Source organism: Salmo salar, chromosome 24 (assembly GCF_965601325.2).
Source record: "Salmo salar chromosome 24, fSalSal1, whole genome shotgun sequence".
Classification (NCBI taxonomy): domain Eukaryota; kingdom Metazoa; phylum Chordata; class Actinopteri; order Salmoniformes; family Salmonidae; genus Salmo; species Salmo salar.
The window spans coordinates 20,960,132-20,975,198 of NC_138314.1; the positions used below are offsets into that span (position 1 = coordinate 20,960,132).

A 15,067-nucleotide genomic window follows, 5' to 3' on the forward strand; every position below is an offset into this window, starting at 1 on the left:
GTTAGCCAGTAGTCTTGATGAATGCCAATGATATCATGGAGACTTTTATCAGGGAGAATGGAGGGCCACTAAATGCCAATGGAAAGATATTTAAATCCATAAAGATGCTGTAACTACACCAACATCAACTAAAGGCTGACCATGCCATTTTGCAAAAACAATTCCAGTCGCTGCATATTACTATAATTCAAATCGTTATACATTCTTATGAGAGGGGCAAGGTGATTATGATCAGGGGCTGCAGCAAATATCAGATTCCCAGGCAGGAACAGGGCAGTGTACCAATTACACTGAGAGTGTTCGGGAATGTAGAGCCAAGACCACGCAGCCACAGACCTGAACACAGACCACTCTCCACAATCACCACTGGCCATAGCAATACCGCACATACTGTTTAGCTCACATAGTAGGTTTGTTGATGGAGAGTGGAAGAAAATATATTTATTTCCAGATATATTATTTTTGTTTTTAAACTAAACCTATACTACTTTACAGTGTAACAAACTTCTTCCAAATCCAAAGTGCTCACTCCTGCAAAAAAATGGAGATGACCCAAGCACTGTAAGCTGTGTCTCAGAGTGAGACAGAGACAGAAAGAGAGAGAGAGAGGGGGGGAGAAAGCTGATGGAGGAAAGAAGGGTGAGGGGGGAGAGAAGGGAGAGGGGAGCTTGTGCACAATTACAGTAGGGATTTATGGCCTGAGAAACAATTTATAAATCACATCGCCTGAGATAATGTGATCCAGATTGCTCTCCATGCAGCTGCAATTTTGGTCTGCGTGAAACTGCATAATAATACTGACTGGAGGACATTTTGGGGGTGGGGGTGGTGGGACGGAAAGAGGCTGGAGTTGTTGGTGGGGGCTGACGAGAGAGGTCTCTGGCTCACAAACTTTGGAGGTGTTATGGACAAAAAAGTCTGAGAGTCTTTTATATATGTGGTGTGAAATTTTGCTGAGGTGCAAAACAAGATTGTTGATCTTGAGACGGAGTGTCCTTGCGTAAACCTCACAATATGACTTTTCACATGCAAATAATAAGTCAGACGTTTATGAAAAGCTCAATAAATCTAAATGCCATTATGTATGGAGGTGAAGGGTAATTATTGAGGGAGAGCCACAAAGTAGGCCTCCAGCAACAATACCAATAACAGTTATACAATGGCACTAGCGTAGCCTGCAATAAGACACCATATCCATATCTCAAGCACAAGTTCTAAGCCAATGTCATTACATCCATGTGAAAGTATTTAACCACCATAATCACATCAATGGATTAGAGTGAACCCAAACATTTATTTGAGATAAATCATTGTGATATAATTTTTTTGATTTTTTTTTTTTAAACAATAGAGTGGCTTTTTCCCTCTCTTTTCACAGCTTAGAACTGGTCTGAAAAAGGGAACGGATGTGCTCGGTGGGGTTTGGTGCCCACTCAGCCAAGTGGCCCTGAACCTTGACCTCTCACCCTTTACCTTTGGGGGGCAAACAAAGCTCTGAGTGACATCTGAAACAGGAGACCCTATGGGGAGAGAGTGTCTGGACAGGGCTGAACTGACCCATTAACGCTGCTGATAAGATTGTGCCTTTTTTTCCCCTTATGCGCATCTTAAACCATGGGTAGCACACAGCTCAATCAAAATAACGGAGCAAACAACTAATTAGAGGTCAAAGTCTTCATCTCATTTAATCTAATTTATTTGCCAACACCTCCGTATTATCCGAGAGCAAACAAAACTGTTCCCTAATGAACAACTTCACCCGCCTGACGCCAAGCGAAGCTGTGGTTACCAACAACAAGCAAGAGAGAGGTTCCATGGAGCTAGTTATACATGTTTTTATACATGTTTAACGAGGGGCTTTGCTAAGCCCAGACTAATATGAGTTATGTTTTTATACATGTTTAACGAGGGGCTTTGCTAAGCCCAGACTAATATGAGTTATGTTTTTATACATGTTTAACGAGGGGCTTTGCTAAGCCCAGACTAATATGAGTTATAGCAAAGAAGGAGGGAAAAAAATGGAATAACATGGCAAAACACATTATCGAAAAATAGATGAAACAAACGAATAATAACCAGTCTGTTTATAAGGAACTCACTGAGGCATATGCACTGCTCTTCCAAAGATTCAACACAATAGCTCACGTAAATAGCCTCCAAGCAGTAGCATGTTGTAAAAGAAAAACACTGCAGAGTGTTGATAGCAAATGTGGCATATAGAAGTGAATGTAAGCCTTGGTCTCCAGAAAGCTTAAAGCCACTGTAGTATTTAAATCAGGCAAGGAGAGAGGAACATTGGGCGAAGGCAGCATTCTGTAGCTCAGCTGTGAGGCTCGAAGTAGTTGCCCTGGGGTCTTTGTCCTGCTTTTTAGGGCAAGTCTGAGGTAGTCAAAGACCCTATTCATGACCAGCGCTCTCGCTGCCAACACACCCATACAGCCCCAGTCAACTCAGCCCACAGCTATAGATCCTTCCCATTTCACACGAGAATCAGACCTGCCCCCCAAAGCCTGTTTCAGGGATTTCCAATAGCAGGCCTTTCCAGCCCATGTACAAATCAAACAAAAGGACTCCTTGGCTTACTCCATGTCATATAGGCTTGACTAGAGTTTTTTTAATGTAGCTAACTGGTCTAACTATGCAGGACATTTTTCCAGAATAAATTTGAAGTCTTATCCTTTATTATACTATTGATCATGCTAGGGGACAACTGTTTCAAAGTTTTGAAAACATCTTTAAGCCAAATAAGGACAAGCGTCAAATGAACAAATTACAAGGATAATCTAAAGAATCAAAAACACAGAGAATCTCACTGCTGATAGGTACGTATCACAGTAGGAGGCCATTTCTACTCTTGCTAGAACAAAAGTGATACCTGCTGCGTGCCGACCTGGTAGTGACGAATCTGCCGTTCCCACTTGTAGAATCGCAATGCTAGTCAGTGGCAAACAACTTGACTTTGAGCATATCAGAGAGCACAACCCCCCACGTAGGAGAGCCAACAGGGGTGACAACAAAAAAGAAGAGGGAATTCACAGTACATCCACGGTTAAATGTCATGAGCCAGTCACACTTCATATTTGACATTTTAGTAATTTAACAGACGCTCTTATCCACAGCGACTTACAAGAGCAATTCGGGTTAAGTGCTTTGCTCAAGGGCACAGACAGATCTTTCACCTAGTCGGCTCTGGGATTCAAACAGCGACCTTTCGGTTACTGGCCTGCTAGGCTACCTGCCGCCCCATATGAAAATGTAGGCTATGGGATGGTAGCTAGCTAAGTGCACAGACGCATTTCACACAACACTAAATACTTCCTCCAAGCTAGCTAACCACAGTAGCTAGTATTGCCATTATAATTAAATCACAGTGTATTAGTTTCCTGGAAACAACTGCCTTTGTTAGCTGCCGAGTTGGTGCAATGTCCTTAGCTAGCTAACCAGCTATGTTGTGCTAACTAATGAATATGCTAACATTAGCTAGCTAAACATTTGGCTATGGGCTGGCACTGGCAGTATGTGATTATGGAGAGTGAATTAAATGGTTTCTTCGTCATCTTGGTAGATAATTATCTGGCTAGTATCAACAAGGGCTTTCTACAAAATAGCAACATTAGCGCAGCTAGCTAACTAACATTGGAATCTAGACCATAAACTAAGCAACACGGACAAGCATTTCCAAACAACGCTACAGCCACCTTCTGGTTTGGAGTACTTTAACCAGGCTGAGTGACTGACGACCAAGGTCTTTGCTGTGTGAACACAAAAGAGATTGACTCCCGACACTGTTCAGAGGTGCTAATTATTCGTGGCTGGCGAACGGTAGACAATCCTATGTGCGTGTCCCTGCTAAAAGACAGGAGAAGGGGAAATCCCAAAATCACTTGAAACCAAAGCTTGACGATCTCAGCTGGAATTCTTCAGTGTGTATTATTCATGGAATCAAGTACATTGCATAATGGTTTGAAATATTCCACGAAAGGCCATAAAAACTACAAATCAAACAATTAAAAGCTGTGACAATTTTACATCTCGTCTGACTAACTAGATCCACAAGTGGAGACAACGAAGCTACACATTTCAGATGACTTGTGTCTTTGCTTTAATCAAATGTGATGCTCTGCAGAACATTGTGACTCCTTAACAAGTACAATTGGTTTACAGGGGTTACTTGGAGGCAGCTAAGGCAACCAGAGGCAAATGGGGAATTTAAATGTTAGGACAACATCCACATCAACAAGCTGAATGATAACTAAATAACCATTTCAGTTATGGCATTACACTGAAAGCTCTGTCACAGGTCCAAAAGCGATGTTCCACCTACATGCCTTATCCAAAGAACCTTGTTTGAAAGTCTTGCATCTTCCCCAGACATCCTCCACTGAACAAGTTAATCCTTATCTCCAGAAGCTTAAAGTGATTTAATAAATGTTGACATTCAGTAAAATGGGTAGCAGCTACTCTCTTCCAAGGAACATTCCAATACATCCATCTGCTGCTTGTAAATGTATGCAAGCTTACATTACACTAGTGTACTATAAACACTAGTGTTATTACACTGTAAATATGTATGAAATTGTAATAAGAGTTGAAATGGGAGTAGCACACCAGTTCACACTTTAGTGAACTTGTTTGACATTGTATTGATTACATGGACTGCATGTTCACTAACACACGTTTCTCACAAATCTTTCAGTGTCATGTAATCACCAAGTATGTTGGTCTTTTGACAGAGGGACACTTATGTCCAATGTCCATGTATGTCCAAGACAACATGTCCTCATCTTACTGTGTTACGGTGGTATCTAGGTCCTTTAGAATGCATGCAGGTGCATGGCTCTGCAGCCCTTCACCAGGAGACTTAAGCCGGGACCAGCCGTGCTGGAATGAGACACACTGATTTACAACTTCAACATGAACAACAGCTGCTCTTCTCACTGACAACTAAACTCATGCTGGAAAGATACCCATCCATTTCTTTATATAGTATAGGTTTGGGTGTCTAATCTGGCCATACTAGTATATACACTTCACAAACACAATTAACCTATGGTAACCTACCAGTAGTTAGTATACTTACTTTATCCTGCGTTCCTGAAAGTAAAAGTTGCAGAGTAAGCCTTAAAAAAGAATTTCCATGGCCTTTATATGAACTTAAGCGAGACCAGATTAATATCTAAGTACCAGAGAATCTAGATCTGTAGGATCTGACAGTATCCTGCAGCTCTCTGATTGGCCTGTGAGGAAAGGGCAATGCATTCTGGTCCATAGCAGAGTACTGCAGCTCTGTGGGGGAGAGAATCCCTCAAATAAGAGAGAGCCTCAAGGTCTGGAAGCTGGCCGACCTCGGGATAACAAGCAAAGGAATAGTGAGGCCTATATCTGCCCCAGTTTATGCTCCCACCACCACATCTCATCAACAATCTCTCCTCTTACCTTCTCTGCTCCCCTCTCCCTCTTCTGCTGCATGCACAACTTCAACTGAAAACAGCTGTTTGTAATGCCAGACTGATAAAACCTATTTAGATTTGATTTTTTTTGCTGTACAATCAGGTTTTATTAGTATGGAATGAAAACTTTAGTGTACAGTTTGAGAGCTAACCTTAGTTAATGTAATATAAACAAGTCTCTGCAAAGTGCGGGCCATGTACAAGGAACCCCAAAGTCGTGAGTAGTGGTGTCGTCACTGTGCCCCCGTTCCCATCAATCAGCCATTGGCCCAATCACCTGGGAGGCAGATTGATTACCCAGACCCCCTGATAAAACCAGGGAGAAAAACTCCCCCCTAAACGGAGGCTTACTCCTAATAACGGAGACCATAGACATTAGTGAGCATGAGACATACTGGCATTCATATGATATATGATCCAACCCCCACAACCTCCTGCTCATGTCATGGCAACCTTTTTACTTTCAATACAGTTAACAGCTGTATGGCCTTGCTGGGAGCTCCATTGTTTAGTGGGAGAATTCCACATATCCCGATGGTGGTGTCATGGCTTAGCCCTTACCTTCATGCCGAAGATGACAGGTTTGTCAACGAGAATCAAATTGCATTTCTACTACCTTGACTCCTCTGACTCTCTGAAGCCCATCACGGCCTATCCTAAAGACGCTAGAAAAATAAGAGAATCTGCCAAAAGAGGGCTGCAAATATAAACACACCCATGTACACCACAGTGCTGTGCTGTCTTTTCTTTTCAGGCATGGAGAGGGTCAGAAAACTGCCTTCACAGTAACAATGATGAAGATATTAGGTGAAATGAGTGATATACAGGTATATATGATCGACATGTGGTTTCCTGAAACCTGCTGCTGGGGTTTGATGTTGCACAACATTACATTGACTCAAGCCATTGACTCATGGTCATAAACACGTACTCAGATGCCTTCCAACCTGTTCCTAACTTAAACCTGGAAAACTAGGCCAGGTGACTTGTTTCACAAATAACATATACATTTCTACTTACTGTATCAAGTAAAACGGATGCTATCAAAGTGGATTTGAAAGGTATCCATGCTTTGGTTGACAAAATATCTATCAGGTTTGACAAAAAGTAGTCCCAATTTTTTTCATGAAGACAAGTACTGTACTACATCTCAAACTCTGCAGTAGTTTTGGTTAGACCAAAACACATATCTGGGATAAATTGATAAAAACACATTTGCACACATATTCATATTGGCACTTCAAAAGGATTCATTGATGTCACAGAACGTAGGGAGTCTGCGGCTGAGGGGGGAGTGGGTGGTTATCCTTTCCTCAAAGGGTGCCGAGATGCTCCTGATGGGCCCTGCTCTTGAGAAGCCAGCGAGTGCTATAAACAGAATTTCTAATGGCAGGCGGGAGGGAGGGTGGGTAGGTGGTGAGCTAGCAGGCGAGGGATGGCGGGAGGATTTGACGCCAGCTCATGCTTTCCACAGAGACCAAAGAGGGAGGAATAGAGACCAGGACTGGCACCATTTCACACACTTCAATACAAGTGCTGTTATGAACCGAACATGAACAACCCTGAGTCCGAAAGATGAAATACAGAGAAATATCCATCCTCCCCGAGACACAGGAAGAGATTTGGGCTGAGAATCCAGAGCAAAGACCTAAGTAGCACCTTCACCACTGCATGAAGTAATCAGTAGAAACCAAAATCAAAACAAGTGTAAAACATGGTTTATACTCTATTCATTCAATTAATATGGGTGGGTACTAGAGAAAGGTTTTCAAACCGTCTTTAAGACATATCAGAACTTAATCTGGGTTAGAGCTGTATATTAAAGGGTTAGTAGAACACCGTTCTTCAGATCTGTAGTTTACTTCAGTTTAGCCAAATAATAATGCTTTTTGAGCATTTCATTTCCCCCATTGCAAACAATAAGACCATTTATGACAAATAAATAATTTTAGTTGTGAGATGTTAGCTGGACCTGGCGTTCCTGAGGGCGTGTGAAATCTTTTTTTAATCAAAAAGCTGCTACTAAATTGATGTAGATTTGTTTACCTTTGAAGAAAAAAAAACTTTTCTAAAACATAAACCTAGTAAAAAAATGTTAGCTCTGTTTACACAGTCCTTGTAAAAAAATATTTGCCAGCTAACATTGAGATTACTTTCAGCAGTCGCACAGTATCAAGGCTTGTCAGAATGAGCGCCCTGGACACTGTTCCCTCTGTAGCAGAGCAGCCACAGAACCTCCCCTGATGCTCGTCTCCTCAACCACCCCTCCACCATTGGGACTGCAAGGTTAGTGGAAAAGGCAGTGTCCTACCTGATGAAAAGACTGCTCCACACAAACACTGTTTGCTTATACAAGGAGAGGTCCTTTTATTCATTAGGACAATGCCACTGTTTACTTGTCTTTGTCTACCAATTTTTAAACACCAAAACCATCAGCAAGGCTGGAAAAATGAAGACGTCAGCGAAGCATGCAATCGTAGTAACTGACATGTTCAGACATAGTAACACCCCTATTTCAAAGCCCATGATTGACTAACATACATGCATTTGATTTAGTTGTATTCAACTGACTTTAGCCGACATGACGGACACCTCTCACACAAGAGGTAAATCACTGTTCAATGACAATATTGTACAAAGGGTGTCCCTTTAAAAAAAGAAAACAATCTTGACTAAAATATAATAGGGCCGATGAACATCGTAGTCTGGAACAACTCCTCCAGCACTCGTCACAGAGTTCTTTATTACATCTACACTAGGCCTAAAAACAACACCGTCTGACATTCTACCTCACAGGGGACAGCCTCCTTGGCCCTCCACCCATGACAAAAGTCTAGTAAAACTGAATTCCAAAAGCAAAGTTTCTCCTGAACCCTCAGCGGATTACAGTGGAATTTCAGCTCAGAACAGCCACTAAATCAGTTATGCTTCTCCCTCTAGGGATTTGTGTTGTGCTGAGCCAAAGTGTCTTACCATTGCTCACGATAGGGTTGTCATAGCCACATTCTCAAGTTGTGCCTCAAAACAATTGACATACAATACTAGATTAAACCAGAAACACTGGAAGAAACAAGGCGTATTCTGGGAAAGCATGGTGGTCTCTTGGGAAGCCTCTGTTACTGCTCTCTTCGTTTGGATATTACACTTCTTCTAAAACATGGCATATCAATTGATTGAAAAAGCCCATGTATTATCATAGTATCTATATTACTGGGGGAGGCCAGAAGGGGGAGTTGTCGACAACATTGTCCCAGAGACAGAGAGAATGCACCTTGGGGAGAAAAAGCAAGACTTCCCAAACAATTCCACCTAAAAGTTAGAGATATGAAACACTCACTAATTACTGCTAAAGTTATGCTACATCCATTACGCTTGTTATCAATCGGTTGGTTCAAAGCAAGGAAGGCCATGTTGTTAATGTACCTTTACCGATCCAATATCTGTGTTTACATTCCTTATTCTAATTCTGAACTCTGTTTTAACTGAGCTCGAGAACAGAATATTTGCAACACCAAACTACTGTTTGAAACTGATTTGAAATTGAAGACATGCTCCGGTACTTTGGCAACTAGTAAATATTTTTTTAAACCTCCCGCTTTAGGCTGGGATGTGCCAATGTGTAGTTCATACATGCATAATCTATGAGCAGAATTACAGTTTTACCTCAATTAGCCACAAAATCCCTAGTTTGAAAGCAACATTTACTCCCCCAACGTGGACCTGCCCCCTAGCAATTCGAGTTTCAGCCAATGAGCTTCAGCCCTCGCCATTTGAGTGACAGCTAGTAAGATGCACACACAGTAGAGAGAGAGAGAAAAAGTATGTGGTGCACATATCTGCACATTTGTGACGTAGTATGCAATTTTCGGGGACCACTTTTGGCTCGTGGGCGCTACTTTCAGAACTAATGGCTAAAAAGTATACAAAAGTACCGTAGAATATCTTTCTGCCCTTAATTCATTTCTGCCCAAATCTGGAGCAATGCTGTCAAACTCAACAAGACTAATTATCTACTATATGAGCCTGTATAGAGACCTCAGTCACACTCTCCAGCTAACTAACCAATTAGGAAACCTTGAAGGTATGTACAGAGCAAATGTTACTGTGGAACTCATTAGTTTAACAAACTTGTTAACCCAATGTTTGAGCAGAGACCAGTGACAAGTATTCTCTATTAAACGCAGCTGTATCCAACTTGGCATAACGGTTCAAAAACTGTCATTGTAGGCTTAAAAGATGATAAATTATCAGATTATTCGAATTCAAAGCATTTTCTGTTAGATCCCAGGCAATGAGTTTTATTCAGCTCAATGGGGCAATACCAGTAAATGTGCAGTTTAGGACTACTTGTTCAGTAAATATCCTGAGTATTCCAGCCAGCCATTGTCTCACTGTAGTTTCTCTACCATGGTTGTGCTGATTGACAGAGTGGGCTCAATACATCCCATTGACCTGATTCTGTCCTCCCCATGTCATTAAGGGGATATAGCTCCAAATTGGAAAGGCTTAGAAGGAATGTGGATCCCTCCCTAAAGCATATAACATTGAGAAAGAAAACTGACAGCTATCCTAACTAACTTTTTGTTTAAGAGTTTGTTTTTCTAAACCAAATCAAAACCATGCGGAGGTGGAGCTCTAGGTCCCAGCATGCTTTGTGTGAGGGTTCATGGAGGAACAACGTGAGGTCAAGACAGGGTTAAGTAAAATGTACTTACTTATTATTTCACTAACTCAACATAATAAATAGGCTATTTGATCACAAGTTCTGCTAAAATACCAAGTGCTGCAAGGAATACAACATGGAAGGTTATTAGTAAATAGGCCCTGGCACGTTTGCAAAAAATACCCCGATTTTTTTCTGATATCACTGACCTTGGGTAGGATTTACATTTTGGTCAACTCACAGACAAAAAAAGAGGAAGTGATAAAAAACATTAAGAAGGAAGCAGTGAGACGGAAAATATTGTATATTTGTCCACACAATTAATATTTTTGTGACGTGAGAGAGCAGCATGGATTGCTTGCACAAACATGGCCCATACAACATTTTGTAAAAAAACATTTATCTTAATTTGAAAACCTTTTTTAATCTCATTGCCAAATTCAGGCAAGGAGTGTACAAAAAAATGAGTATGATTCAAACCATAGATCGAAGGAAGCGAAATTAAAGCAAGAATTGGAATAGATCTAGATAATGTCCATGAGAATGAAAATTAAACATGGAAAAAACACAGGCATGCTAATTAAATGCAACAATTATGCTAATTGCCTATCCCTACAAATGGCTTGAGGAACAAAAGAGGATCTCCACAGTGGTATGCAACTTGTGTGTAGAGAGTAGCCATTTAGTTAATGAGCCCCAATGGAGACCTCCAATGAAGCCATCAAGCGCCTGCTCAGAATAACAATGGTCAACAAACGCCTCCCTAATTGAATGGAAGGTACAGGGAGGCAGGGAGAGTTGGTATGGAACAGTGAAAAGGAGGCAGGGAGAGTTGGTATGGAACAGTGAAAAGGAGGCAGGGAGAGTTGGTATGGAACAGTGAAAAGGAGGCAGGGAGAGTTGGTATGGAACAGTGAAAAGGAGGCAGGGAGAGTTGGTATGGAACAGCGAAAAGGAGGCAGGGAGAGTTGGTTTGGAACAGCGAAAAGGAGGCAGGGAGAGTTGGTATGGAACAGCGAAAAGGAGGCAGGGAGAGTTGGTATGGAACAGCGAAAAGGAGGCAGGGAGAGTTGGTATGGAACAGTGAAAAGGAGGCAGGGAGAGTTGGTATGGAACAGCGAAAAGGAGGCAGGGAGAGTTGGTTTGGAACAGCGAAAAGGAGGCAGGGAGAGTTGGTATGGAACAGCGAAAAGGAGGCAGGGAGAGTTGGTATGGAACAGCGAAAAGGAGGCAGGGAGAGTTGGTATGGAACAGTGAAAAGGAGGCAGGGAGAGTTGGTATGGAACAGTGAAAAGGAGGCAGGGAGAGTTGGTATGGAACAGTGAAAAGGAGGCAGGGAGAGTTGGTATGGAACAGTGAAAAGGAGGCAGGGAGAGTTGGTATGGAACAGTGAAAAGGAGGCAGGGAGAGTTGGTTTGGAACAGTGCAAAGGAGGCAGAGAAAGAAAGGGGGTAATTGCTTTTCACTGAAATGCTTGACTGGTCCCATCCAAATCACTCGCTTTTCAGGGTGAGAAGGACTGGGGGATGGAAATGCTCTTAACAACAACAACATTTCATTAGGTGGTATTTTAATGACGCTTGCACTATTGTTTAGTTGATAATGATGCACATTATTTAATTGTGAATTATATACACAATGGATAACATTATCTACATGAAATGCATACAGATATCTAAGGTGATAAGTTATATTATTTCTTAAAAATATATATTTTATGCAGAAAACTATAATTTGCCCGAACAAGCAGGTCTCAGTATTTTTTTCAGAATATGCCACACAACCTGGAATACATTGTGGTATATGGAAAATTACAGTAGGCATAATTTTAAAGAAGAAAATGACTTTCTAAGTCATGGGCATATGATTTTGGGTAAATAACTGGGCTAAAACTAATTTTGACAGGACAGTCAACTCCTGAAAATAAGCACATTCAGAATGACAGGTTATTGGACACTAGTGTGGCCTACTACATCATGTTTTGCTCAGGTCTCTTGACTGCAACATCTGATGATGCCCTGTGCATAAAGTGTCTGTTTGTAAGAGTACATGTTGGCTATCACCCACAAGTTATCATTATTACAAAGTTTCCCTTCATACTTATTGTTGAATTTGGGCTCTATGGAACATTAGATGGGCTTTGGAATTCATGGTTCTCAATGTAGTATGTACTTAGTACCTAATACGTTGATAACCACCCGAATGCCACAGCTTCCGTTGAAGAATCACATTTACAAAACACTTAACTGCTCATATTTATCATAATCACTTCTGCCTCGACATAAATAGACCCAACACATAGATAAATCATGCACTTCATCTGAATTAGAGATCGAGCCTAAAAATGTGCAGTTAGTACCCTACAGAAGGCTGACAGGAGGAAAAAAATCCCAAAAGAACAAAGAACTAGTTTGCCTACTCCTTGAGAGGCCACTCGAAGGGAATATGGCGGTCTGGTTGTGCATAACCAATTTTTACACATGCCTTCAGTGGAAAGCAACGCGGATAACTGGCAACACTGAAGAGTTGCCTGCATTGTAGATGAATGTTGTTATGGTCACTCACCGTTCTTGCGCTAGGGGAGAGGGCCCCATTGGATAGGTAGGGGTTGGTAAGATCTGGGATCATAAGAAACGGGTACCCAGGATAATGGGGACTCTTGAAAAAGCCACCATCTTGCTGTCTTCTGAGTGCTGCAGGGACAGCGCATGAATATCAGTAAAGAGATGGGACATCACTTACATATGAAATGCATTAAACAATAGTAAAGCAAATGTAACAATGTAGCATTGCAAGTGACAGATTTTACCTTCACTAAAGTAATCCCTGGTTTTCTCGTAACTGTCCAAGTCTGGTCTTGGTTGAGGGCGCCGCTCTGCTTGCTGACAAGGACAGAGGCACACACAGAACAAAAAGGGGAAAACATGTAATAGTAGTCTACTTCAGCAATAGGCTATACCAAAAATAATAATTTTTAAATGGGAATGTAGTATAAAGCCTATAGGCTATAGACACGCGTTGCAATAGATCAGACTTCAGATCAGCATATAACGGCCTTACCTCGGAGTCTGACGAGCTACTGTTGTTTTCCGATTCGTTCACTAACGAAGACTTCAGATCATCCAAATCCCTCTCCGCTGATACATTTTCGGATATTTTTTCCTCTTGCTCGCCTTCATCTTTGAATGATATCATTTCATCATTCGCCCCCAAATCATCACCACCACCTCCGTTAAGTTGTGGCATTTTGCTGATGGAAAAAGTTTCTCCTTGATAAAGTTGACAAGAATGCACGATCGCTCCAACAAACCGAAATAAATCGTCTATTTGCAAAGGGGGGGACCGTCCAGTTTGCACACTAGAATAAACCCAAAACTGACAGTGTGAAAACAAAATGCCACGTTTTCACATCTCCATTTTGATATACTGAATAATCTCCAACTTTTCCATGATGATGAACTCTCCAATAATCCAGCAAATGCAACTGTTTTAATTTCGGCGTCAATAGCCGGATAAAGCAACTTCCCAAGAAGTGTCTTCTTCACTCTACCCAGTGGGTTAGTTGTAACCCACTCTCCCTCCGTATGGGTGCTGAAGAATGCAACTTCGATATTCTTCCCGAGACGCTCACAGGCAAACAAACTGGGCACGAACCAATTTAAATTCAAGGATGACGTCCAATTTCACTTCCTAATATCATATGTGAGTTTCAATTCGACAAGCAAAAGATGAGTCTTATTATAAGCATGGAAATCGAACCACAGCTATTGCTTTCTTCGCAGGACACTCTCGTTCAGTCAAGAGTTTCGATCAAAACTATATTTACTTCGAGGAAGTTTACCTTTAATAACCGACCTTCGTATGTTCTTATATTAACTGTCAAATGATATCCGGTGCCAAATCTATATTTTCGGGTAGGTAAAAAAAGAACCCTCTTTCCCTCCACATTAGCTAACGGGGAATGCGCTTGGAAACTACTTGGTTGTTCAAGTGTAAGAAACAGCGCAACTTGTTCAGAATGCAAAGGAGGAGTTAACGCTGAAAAACGACACTTCATTCACTATGTAGACGGGCATGCTTAAAGGAACAGTTTGACCATATTATACATTACAACGTTACCATTCATATGGAAATAGTATCCTGTTGTTTCAACATCAGCAAGATATCAATGGTTATTATGTGACTAACAATGCTTCCAAGATCCATGACAATGTCAACTAATAGGTCTATACTTTAATTTTAAATCTTTAAAATTCAACGTAGCCGGCCTGCAGTAGCTACTTTTTGTTGTATCTTGTTTTTTAGGAAATAGAGAAAGTAATATTCATAAATATTTGTTCTAGTGGGCACTTACTGACAGAATTTCACTTTCTGACAGAGAGAGAAGTTGGGGTTTCTATCAAGCAGACCAAATATTATGATATGATAATACTATACAGTAATCTTTAGAAATACCTAATCCTCCATCAACACTGTATTTATTTTCTTTGTGCTGCTGTATCCATCAGCAGCACTATCTCTCATGCTCATGTCATCCCATGCATCCCTGTCACCTGTCCAAGCTGTGAACCCAGCAGCAGCAAGGAGCCACCATGTTGGGCTAAAGCCATGTGATAATGACAGGCTCAGTAAAAGAGTCTTAATTACACGGTGCCATGCTAATTGTGTGTTGGTGTGTTCCTGGAACAATACACTTGGAAAGGCAAGGCCCAGCAGCATGGGATAAGCATGGTCTGTTAGCAGAGCTTTAGGTTTGGTTTGGTAATGAAATCCTCTTGTTATGAGGTTGGATCTCCAGCCCTCCCACCTAGACAGGACTGTCCTGGCCATTGCATGATGCACTCTGCAGTGAGTTGGGGCTTTTGGAGGTACCATCGAGGGGAATCTACATGTGTGATGTTGACTAATAAACAGGGATGACGCCAACACATATACCCACTCCAGCTAATATAAG

At 41.4% G+C, this 15,067-nt stretch overlaps 1 protein-coding gene across 2 annotated transcripts in view; it reads right to left on the reverse strand.

The window, feature by feature from the left end:
* The window catches only part of tcf7l1b (transcription factor 7 like 1b), a 47,166-nt gene extending 33,068 nt beyond the window's left edge, over positions 1–14,098 (reverse strand). For both annotated transcript variants that reach the window (XM_014172030.3, XM_082968565.1), the window contains exons 1-3: positions 13,174–14,098; positions 12,923–12,995; positions 12,679–12,806 (exon numbers count right to left, since the gene is read on the reverse strand). In XM_014172030.3, the coding sequence (XP_014027505.1) occupies positions 12,679–12,806; positions 12,923–12,995; positions 13,174–13,359 (387 nt within the window). In that variant the 5' untranslated portion in view covers positions 13,360–14,098. The remainder of the gene's footprint in view (positions 1–12,678; positions 12,807–12,922; positions 12,996–13,173) is intronic.
* Between the last annotated feature and the right edge of the window lie 969 nt (positions 14,099–15,067).